This window comes from Helicoverpa zea, chromosome 31 (genome assembly GCF_022581195.2).
Source record: "Helicoverpa zea isolate HzStark_Cry1AcR chromosome 31, ilHelZeax1.1, whole genome shotgun sequence".
In the NCBI taxonomy this organism is placed as follows: domain Eukaryota; kingdom Metazoa; phylum Arthropoda; class Insecta; order Lepidoptera; family Noctuidae; genus Helicoverpa; species Helicoverpa zea.
Window position 1 is genome coordinate 520025 of NC_061482.1, and position 11563 is coordinate 531587.

Sequence of the window (11563 nt, forward strand, 5' to 3'; positions counted from 1 at the left end):
TAATAATAGTCAGTAGTAAGTTGGTTATACCATATTTATTACTCTGGCTAACTTTGACCAGCTATTATGAATAATGTCCAGACAAAGTGATTAATTTATCACATTGTCAAGTCAATCTGGGTATTATATACAATGACCAGTGATTATGTATAATATGTATTTAATCACTATGGCTGTAACATATATGTATAATAGGGAATTCAATGAATGAACACACCTGAGGGCCGTAGCGTTCGTGAAGAAAACTGCACAGTTTTGAATAACGTCTGACTTTATTTTGAAAGAAAATAATTATCCTCCAAAAGGCTCATATTTGACGTGGCTTTGTCACGTCTCTTTACAAGCACAATATTTAGACACATAATCAAAATAATAAAGATGTTATCTTGTCTATCAATACACATATAAATATTTAAAAAATATTAAAATAATAAGAAAAACATACAGATACGAGTACCTATACCTATTAGAAATTGCTTACGAAAGAAACATTCAACCTTTTCCCCGACTTCCGGGAAGATATATTGTAAGTCTGAAATTCCTTTTGAGTGAAATAGATGTTCTGTCTTCAAACTCAGGCAAACCCTGAAATGAAACCAAGTTAAATAATAAAAAGCTTATAAAACAAAAACGTTTTTATCAAATCGTCACAAATTGAAGAAGTTTCCTGCTCCCATTTCAAACATTTAGTGCATTAATGGTATGTACGAGTGTCCTCTGTGTTTCCCCCTCGCCTTCACTGAGAGAACCGATAGCGAAAGTCGAATCAGAGTGTTAAATCATTAAAAAGTTTATTCGTATTTACCTGTAAACCTTCCACATTAAAGGAACCTTGCTCTATCATCATTTCGTGACTAAATAACAGGAGTCATGTACTAAGATATAATTTTGTTGGCAGCTTCTTGTATGTGGGCGACATTCTCCGCCCCCCGGCGCAGGACTGTCGCCTCTTCATCCGAGAGCGTCTGTCTGATGATGTCTATGACTCCTGCGCGGCCCACCACGCACGGTAGAGACAGGAACACTTCGTCTCTGATGCAGTGTTCGCCCTGGTGTACAAAGAGGAACTTGGGTATTATTACGGCTTAGTAAAGAAGGAAGAGCTGATTTTGTCAGTCGTTATTTCATTTTGGGATATTATAAATTGCATATCAAATAAATAATCGCCTATCAATAAATACTCATCATTTATATTATTTTTTACATCAAATAACTTACTAACAAACTGCAGATAATTCGAAATTACACATCAATATGACATTACTTTTTTCCTTATAATGCAATACAGTTAAATTTATTCTTGTACAAAAATACTACATACAAGCATTAAATACTGACTGCACAGCAAATTTTCCATATTTCATAGCAAAATAACTACCCCAATCGCATATTAACCAGTAAGTACAACAAAACCTGTTTATCATATTTGTCTTAATTTTCAAGAAGCCATGCTCGGCAAATTTAATGATTATTATAACAAAAAAATCCTGTTACATTGCATTATTTCTAAAAGCAGAACAAATTAACTGAAATTTCATTCAGCGTACTGTGAAGATGGTAGAATTTTATTTGTATTGAATTTATTTTGCAAATTGCCATTTATAACCTTCAATTAAAAAACATTGTTTTAAAAATTGAAGCTAGTAACGAAAACGAATCGCTGCAAAACCGACTCCACGTAGTCTTGTTTGCCCTACCCCTAGAGTGCAATTCAAAACCGCGTAGGCGCGGAGGGGCGAGGCGGTCTGCGAGCTGAGGCGCAGGTAGGTTTAACGCTCGCCGACGCGGTTGAGGCTGGCCGGCTCCGCCGGCCAGTAAGCCGAAACTGCGGTGGTGAGCGTGAAAACCATCTGCGACGATAAGCTCGCATGGGACCGCCGGAGCCACGAAGCGCCGGAGCCGTGACAGAAGCCATGCTTGCTGCATGTTGCATGCTTACTTCCATGTTGCATGCCTGCTTACATGCTGCATGCTTCTTACAGGAAAATAAAAATTCCAAAACTATGCCAAAAGATGATTCTGACTATAAACATTCTGAAATATGATAGTTCTGCCTTTAATGACTACTTATATTATGAAATGTATGCCAAAAGGAAGTACTGACAATGACTGAAAATGCACCTGCCCCATTTTTTTTAAGAACTAGGTATATGTGCAAGCATATCATCGGACTTGCGATCCGACTCAAGTACGTGGCGCCACCTGTAGAAGCTAAAAATGTGCCTATTGGGCAAAAAATGTAATAAATTACTGGCTTTAATAATTCAATAAATTACAATTTTGTATTTAATTTTATATTTTTTTGCTGATCTCATTATGTGGTAATTAATAAATAATAAGATGACTGTGACTAATAAAATGCCGTTTTATTCAGAAAAACTGCTGTAAATAATATAAAAATAGAAGCTATATTTAAAAGAAAAAGAGTTAACATGTATAATGTGCATTAAGATTATTAGCTGTGCATTGATGAAAAAGCTTTTGCTTTAGGAAAAATCGCTGTACGCTGCGAAAATAAATTGTAGTGTGTTTAGTGATATTTTGAGTTGAATATTTTGCTGTGCAATCAGTAATTTTGATGGGAATTCGGAATCTTATTGCATAGAAAAAGGATATTTTTTGATTTGCGTTTAAATACTACCCTTTCATTTTTGGTACCGAACGCGGAGAGCATAGCAGAATCACCGTAATATACTAAAATTATTATTTACGCCACATAGGAAATCAACAAGACTAATCCCAAACTAAATAATTGAACATACCTTTACATAAGTAGACACGGGAAGCACGGTGTAAGAGTTAGTAAATATGGCTTTGCAGATCTCGGCCACAGCGAGTCCGACTGACCAGCAGACGTTGCCCTTCAGCTGTCGCACCAGGCCGTCGCACCGCACGGCATCACGGTACACCTCGTTCCACATCTCCGGGTCCTTGTCTGTGCCGATCTGAGGGTTCACATCTACCAGCCGCACCCCGGCTATGCTCACATTCGACCACACGGGAACTATGGACAACACACAAAAATATTTAGCGTGAAACCTATTACCTTCCTAGCTATAATCCAGAAGAGTCAACGTTTTTACAAACAATACCCATTGCACTACACACGAAATGTCATTTAGAGTAGTAAGGTAATCTGTGGTAGGTATTATCTGAAGTAATTCTATTGGAGTGCGAAGTTACCGCTGTTAGCTACGCCGTGCTGTCCTATGATGTAAGCGTGGCAGCACTCGGGGGCGACCCCGAACTTCTCGGCCAGCATGTAGCGGAACCGCGCCGTGTCCACCATGGTGCCCGTGCCGATGATGTTCTGTTTCCTGATGCCGATCAGCTTCCACGTCACGTAGCTCAGGATGTCCACTGGATCGCTCGCCACTATGTATATCGCGTCTGGACTGTACTTCGCTAGCTGGGGAAGGACAACTCTTATGAGTGCTGGCATGATTTTTTGTTGATTTATCATCATTGTGTTCACAGATAAAGACGTTTGTAGGCCTGATGACTTGATAGGCATGAGAAGGATATACCAAGCTAGAAAAAAACTATGAATACCTAAGTTGCATTGTTCAGCGGTTGTTGCAAAACTCATATTTCCTGATGATTGTTTTGGCTGTATACTTACCCAGTGTAACAATAGTTGTGAAATGATTTACCGGTCCGACGATGGCTCTAATGATCCCCGCGTTGCGCGCTACGTAGTCGAGCTCGTTCTCGTCCCGGCCCTTGTACGTGCCGGTCGTGATGATGCACACCTTCGAGTTCACCGTGTCTGCAGGATCTGGGAGCAACCATCATCAGTGTTTTACCTAATATCAACTTCTTTTTACCTATAAATACACTAGCCTATATAAACATTTTTTTTATCGGTCCACTAGTTTTTGAGTTTATCCATTACACACGAACAAACGAATTATTCCTCTTTATAATATTAGTATAGCTTTGCTATTCATATTGTGGGGTTTATGAAATTTACTTTTCATGATCTCAGATGACTTCAAAATTACCTTTGCTAGACGTTATCTTGGGATTATTAAGGAAAAGTGCGCTAGACTGGAGATCCATATGCTCTCCTTGCAGGATCTCTTCATTCATGTCAATCATACATATGTTGTTTGTGATTTCCTAAAATAAAACATGATGAGATGTCATTACAGCATTGTATTTATTTTTATGTAACCTAATGCTAAGCATGCTAAACTGATCATCTTTGCCGGGTCAGTTCCAGCTGGAAGACTGAACATCAGTAGAATTTAGCACCAAAACAAATACAGACGGTTATTTCAGTACCTACCTTAACAAGCAGAGTGTACACTATAGCCATTCCGATATCATCGAGTCCAACTATACTTATTTTATCGCCTGAGCCGAACTCCTTCGGAGTGTTATAATTGAATATTTTCCCTATCGTGGTAAACTGTTTGCAACTCCGATCTTTTTCTCTAGAACTCGGTTCGGGGGGAACGACAACACTGGTGCTGTAGTTTGCATGGTTCCAGATGATAGACTTAGATTCTGTAATTAATTAAATATTTTTAAATATCCGTGACAGGCCCCGGAGTACGTAAGCTTCTCCCGTAAGTAGCTTTTTCTTATTGCCTGAAGTGCTGACTAGACATACTTTAGGTGCATAGAAGATCCCAGTTATCCTAAGGCCATTCGTAAATATACATAATTTGATAAAGTAAAGATATGCATTCTGAGCCCATGCAATCAAATACCTGTGCAGCATACCTGCAAGTTATGTTATAAATAAATGATATCCATCACAATACATTAATAGTATGCACACAATACTCACGGGAAGGGGTATATACATGTATATACTGTGCTTTTAAGACGTGTTTCCTAGCTCCGCGGCCTATTTGCGGTATTAAATCCCTGATTATAGGGAACATTACTTGTTCAAATAAAATAAAAACAATCTGTCTTGACTTGCTTAAACTGTTGACAGCAAGAGTTTTTGAAAGTCTGTGATGTTTTATTGGCCACGTTGAAACATTAAAGAGATCGGTTATAGTTTTGGATCATTGGATGGTACCTAAAAGTTGTAAAGTGCGAGAAAACCTTCACTGATGAAAAATTTGATATATAGGTAGCCAGGCTAGGTAGTTTATGAATAAAATTATGAGGTACATATATCCTAAAAGCGAACGAGTGCAAATAAAAACCGGCTTATTCCAAAAATAACTGATCATGAGCGGTTCACATTTAGCGGATTCGGAATGCACCGCATTAGCGCAGTCAGAAATGAGACATTCTTGTTTTTGAAAGAGATTATTTAAGAGATAACAGATTTTGCCTCATTCATTATTATTTTTTTGAGAAATCAATGCTACGTCGTTACGTCTGAATTTCACAAGATATTAGTCAGAACGATCAGACGGTGTGAGTAGTTATGCTGTGTAGATGATAGTTATCACGTAAGTGTGTACAGTTCCGAGGAACCGGTCGGACGTTCGCGGCCGCGGATGACTCATACTATTCAAGCTATGATATAATTAAATGGCGCTCCCGTACGTCTGTGCAGGCTTCTGAAAGAGCACGTACACGCAACTCATGTGATTCCCTAGTTATTTTCACTGTCATTGTCATATATCTGATTCGGAGATTCGGATCTAGTACCTACTATGCTTTTGCTCCATTCCATTCTGCTGTGTTCGGTTTCGTGGGTTCAATTCTAGCGTTAAACTAATATTTATATGCTTAGGTGCGGTGCTTGACTTCCAATCTGAATGTTCTCTGCGAATTAACTGAACACTACCTGTAGTTGAATCAACCAAAATACACATTAATTAACACTTGTACTTAGATATACTAAATACACTTGAATGTTTAATTACAAGAGAGTGATGTGACGTTTATGGGTTGTTATCATATGAAATAAGCTCCATATAAAAGCCAGTTAATTACTGGTTAGTGTCGCTTTGCCAAATTGGTGTTAAAAGGTCGTCCATATATATCGGGGTGAATGTCATTATCAAGACGGTGATAAATTTTATTTACATAATAACCAACTACGTTTGTACCTATTCCATGTAACGCAAAAACGTCACTAAGAGCACTCCCACACTGGCAGAGTCTGTCCCGCAGTTTTTCGACGTACGACAAACCTGTCGTGAGATCTCAGGCGCCCATATGCTATGAGAAAATCCGAGCGGAAAATCCGCTGGTATAAAAGCGCTCGTATACTCCCGTTGACGCCCACGTCCGACTTTTTGTAGGACAGATAATCGAACCGATGGTTTAAGGACCAGGGGCCCGATTCTCAAGTTAATAATGTCAAAATTGAATAGAAATCGAATCGCAATATGATCGCAATAGCAGTTTTAACCTTATCGGGCATTCTGCTACTAACATAAGACCAATCGTATTCCAATGACATTCGATTGGTTTGCGATTGGTCTGCTATTTTAGTGATTTTGGTCTATACGGCAGTTTGCTTTACAATCATTTTGCAATCGTAAATCATTTGCAGACAAAATGATTCATTATTGAATGACAGAAAAGGATAAAAACGTTTATTTCAAAGAAAAAATAGCGGAATGCCACATACGCTTCAATCGTAATCGAGTCGGGATTGGATCTCAGTCGAATCGAGTCGAACGTGAATCGTATGTCGCTTAAGTAAAATTAGAAGAATCGGGCCCCAGGATTTTCCGACCGATCATTTGTAGGACGTGTATGTTGATCCTACTATTTCTATTAGTGCGTGAAGTGGGCCGAGATCGCTAGAGTCGGCTCTACATACACGTCACGTATACACTATATTCAACGTTTTGTAGATTCTTGGTCTTCGCCTATATCTAGACCTACATATGAAAAAATCTTATCGCTCTTATCAGTTTACATGCTCAGTTCTATAAAAGAAAAAATAACACTTGGTTTAAACTAGTTTAACGTTTTATGACTTCTCTATCAGTAGGTGGATAATAAATAAAATTGCCTATTAGGTGCCTATCCGGTAATATATGTAATTTTCTTACCTACAATAAGCAATGCAGCAATGTTGAATACATACCTATAATAATATGACTGAAATTTAAAGATAATATTTATTTATTGCAAAATTTATACAGTTACAGAAATGCATCATAATCCTAGGTAAGTATACTTACATTACGTTGTTAGGGCGCAGCAACTTATACGTACCTATAGAATTGTTTCAGGTAAATACATTATTTTATAAAGATAAAAATAGTCAAGAAAAGACTACGAACACGGACTATTAACCAAAATGTCAAGAATTTCTGAAAAACTGTTAGAAGTATCAAGTAGAAAGTTAATTTTTAGAACACACAATATCGATCCTTGTCTAAGGCAAGTTCAAAACCCTGCTCAGTGAGAAGTTGATTGCCCTTCAACCCTTAACAGATTTAAGGTCACAGCCCAAAATTAGGTGCTGGACTTCAAAATTAAACAATGTAAACATAGGTAAGTATCTACCTACTTATTAAACTGTGAATAGTCCTGACTCGAACAATGTAAATTTATTTTTGATTTGAAACTCTTCAGAAAGTGCATTTGTGTACATTATGTACCTAGTAGGGGACAATAATAAGCTTTTGTTCAGAACTGTACCAACGCCGGCGACATAAGTATGTCGTAAAACCAGTCGCAAGTGTTTATTCACTCCCAGACTCGAATAAAATCTTAGAGGTCGTCTGAATGTCATCTTATCCTGGCGTCTTTGCATCAGTATGTGATGCAACTCCTTTGTTCAACCGTTAATGTTACCCATTTTATATTTCTTTTAACCCGCTAATTTCTTAAAACCCGCATTCATGCATGATGAAACGCAGACAACTATTCCTCAATATTTGGCCTTTCTTTTGTCATATGATAGTGCAGTATTACACACATTTAATCCACCAAATAGGTACATTTTGATATAAGCATACCTTAATATCACCATGTTTTCTTGATGGTAACAAACATTTAAGTACCAATTGATACCTTTTGTACCTGGCACATAGCCCTTTGTGCTACTTAGGTGAGCAATAAGTACCTATCTAATTGTGCAATCGAGCTTAACATTTCATGTTATTTCACCATTATCTATACATACATCCTACTAATATTATAAACGCGAAAGTTTGTATGTATGGATGTTTGTTACTCTTTCACGCAAAAACTACTGAATGGATTTTAATGAAACTTTACAATAATATAGCTTATACATCAGAATAACACATAGGCTACAATTTGTAAACATATTGTTCGAAATACTAAACCTGCGCAGACGAAGTCGCGGGCACCAGCTAGTAATATATAATTACAAATATTATTTGGTATTTAAAGTACCTATAGGTAAGTACCATAGATAAGTAGTTTGAGCACAGAAGACCTTTTTAAGGTGTCATGTGTCATTAGAATAAAATGTGTTGTTTTTGTCTGATTTTTAACACGTCACGTTTCTGTCAAATTTGCCAATTTGCGACTTTGCGTTCATGGAAGGAAATAAGTTATCACTTTTAAAAAGATATTTTCTTGTTTGCTCTTAACTTTGCGAAACACTAATCATTGCGTAGAAAATGAGTACGTGGAGAATGGCCGGTTTGAAGTATGTTAACATTCACTTATTCAATATCTGTTATAAATTGAAACTCGGAGCCTTGCTTCAAGACTGTCTCTTATGTATTCATGAACATGATCAGACATTAATCCTTTATCTCTTTACGTTTATTCTGCATTCGTCAGTTACGTGAACTACTCGAACATAGCGGCGAACATTTTGCGTCGATCGCTGAAGGCGGATTTGAAGGAGGCGGCCATGAAGCGCGGACAGTCCACCATCAGATACTTCTACTGGGTCAATGGGGAACCGCTGCGTGAGTCTCTTCACCAATAGCCGTATTCCCGCGTCCCGTAGGAACTACTGCCCGTACCGGGATATAGTCTATGGCACTCAGGAACATTGTAGCTATCTATCAGTGAAAGAATTTTGGAAAGGACAATGGGCGATTCCGGTCCAAATGTCCACCACGAACGAGACCTATATGGCCAGATAGCCCGTTAAATATAGAACATTTTTTGTTATGAAAGTAAAAAAATATATAATGCCAGAAAAAAGTTATAGCAAAATCAAATAAAACATTTTATAGATTTTTTCAATTACTTTTCGTGATGTTCGATTTTCGTACTTTCTGTAACTTCTGATAAAATAGAATTGTTCATTATTAAAGAGAAGACACCACCAGTTACATCGAACTTTCTTAGATCCAGGCACCGCTGAGTATATTCAAGCACTTCTGGCGCCTCAATTGGTTAGTGATTTGTACATCCATCGGGTACAAAAATATGGGCTGTTTATATGCAAATGTGTCTTACTCATCTTAGTTTTAGATAAAGTGCGGAAATGGAAGTGGAATAAAATAAAAAATAATAATGATAACATACAAAAACTACCGAAAATTAAGAATACATTTTTGGCTATAACTTTTTTTTGGCATTGTTTTTTTTTTACTTTCTTAGTAAAAGTTACTCTAAATTAAGTGGAGTATTTAATTATATAGGTCTCGTTCGTGGTGGACATTTGGACCAAACTTCATACATTCTTGCCCAATCTCCTTTAAAAAGCTATTCCAAAGATTGCCCCCTACATGCAAACTTACAATTTACCTCTTTATAATATTAGTATAGATGTCTGTAGTCTTCTAGTATAGGTACGAGTAATTAATCCCGTTATGTTTCTTTGCTTAATTAAGTACCTAGGTAATAGCTGTTTGTATTTATTTTCAGCCGAGGGACACAAGCCGAAGCCAGACGAAAAGGGAAAAGCTTGATATTTATTTTGTACCTACGGTTCATTTTTTAGTTAGTATATTAATATTATATAAATCCTTTAAGGTAGGATACATTATAGGAAATATTTTTAATGGTCATCTCTTTTGATCTCTTCACGGAATCCCAATTTAAGAATCGTATATCTGCTATTCATCAGTCCGTCTACCACTAAATAGGTACTTCTTTTCTCATAATATGTCACATAACAGAATCAAATAAATAACATACAAAGAGATTTTTCTCCGTGTTAATGACCTTACGAAATGCCGTGCGCGAGGCCGACTCGGACTTGGCCGAATTATAAATAGGAACCACGCGTACCTATCCCGTTCTTGCTTAATTGTCTTTAAAGAATATTTCAAATACCTACTTAGCTAATGCGCGAAATGAATAAAATAAATAGAATGCAGGTAAATAAATATAAAAAGCAATTTGAAAAAATATAAGTTAAAATTGCTAAACCCGAATTATTTATTTATTTTATTATCTTTCATTCATTTTTTGTGTTATTTCAATAATCGCTAGACAAATAATTTATTTTAAAAGTGATTAGGCGAGGACGAGGTATATTTTGTCGTTAACACCAAACTATTGTATGAATTATTCTGAACAGATAATGGGATTGTGATGTACTTATCGTAAAAATATTTGCTGAATGAGAAACATTATTTTTTTGGTTTGTATAGTAGAATTCTAGCCAACAGCCTGTGTATCCTGATGTCCTTGACAGAAAATAAATGTTCCTACAATTATGATTACAGAGTATTTAAACCATTTGAATGATAGTTTTAATTTGACCCCATTGTAATACCTAGTTTAAAATACATGCTGCTTTTTATAAACAACATTAACTAGCCTTTTGATTTTGAGATTAGTGACGTAGGGCGACATCTAGTGTTGCTCCAATTCTAATTGTTTTAATTGCACAAAATGGTCAAGATATTCTATCATACGTGTGTCGTTTCATAAACTAGATGGTGCTGTCTTCCAAAACACAATAAAACAAAAACATTTTGCTTAACAACATTTTATTACAATAATAGCACATTCAATTAAATACAGGTCATAAAAAACCTATTCAGTCCACATGTTTGCCATACATTAGGTATATCGCATAAGCCGGCTTCTTAGCATATTGCTTGATATCGATGTACGGAATCAAATTCCTTCGCGTGAACACGACTCTTTAATGACGTCACCACTGGACCCTAATTCTGAAGATTGTATCGTAAAACTGTCATAAACACATTACCAGCGTCGATTACAATGGCGTCTATAGTACTCTGATATGCCAACACCTATAATGTTGGTGGTTTTATTGAGCCAAAAGTACCTACCAGGCAATTTTGAACGAAAGTTCGTCGCTTTATGATACAGCTTATAATATAGATGACAGTTTTTGGGTTTTTATGAATTATTTTCAGAATTGGTGTCCAGTTTGATCAAAAAGTTTTGGTGCAGTGCATTTAGTAAAGACAGTGAAGTATAATTACTGGAGTGATGGAACATAGATAAGTTCACGCTAGGCGGGACCTATGTTCAGCTACTTTATTTACATTATACATAGCGCCATTTCGTTTATCGCCATCGACCCTCTTACCGGACGCGATGGAATGTTTGTGAGCCGTTTCCTAACTAGATAAGTGACAATTTAATTACATTCTAATTAGATGGAGTGCTGCTGGTGAACAATAGTATAAGTAATATCCAAATATGGACATTACGCACACATCGAATAAAAATATTGAGTTTGCAATTTATTTTTCCTTATTTTTAGGTT

General features: G+C 36.6%; 1 protein-coding gene across 1 annotated transcript; it reads right to left on the reverse strand.

The window, feature by feature from the left end:
- Positions 1 to 288: 288 nt before the first annotated feature.
- On the reverse strand, positions 289 to 5407 carry LOC124645093 (L-lactate dehydrogenase-like). The gene is made up of 8 exons (XM_047184834.1): positions 4799 to 5407; positions 4292 to 4512; positions 4005 to 4122; positions 3654 to 3778; positions 3184 to 3409; positions 2763 to 3004; positions 806 to 1049; positions 289 to 585 (listed from the first exon to the last, which is right to left on the reverse strand). The coding sequence occupies exons 1-7, from the start codon at positions 4893 to 4895 to the stop codon at positions 876 to 878; spliced, it is 1203 nt and encodes a 400-aa protein (XP_047040790.1). The 5' UTR covers positions 4896 to 5407; the 3' UTR covers positions 289 to 585; positions 806 to 875.
- Between the last annotated feature and the right edge of the window lie 6156 nt (positions 5408 to 11563).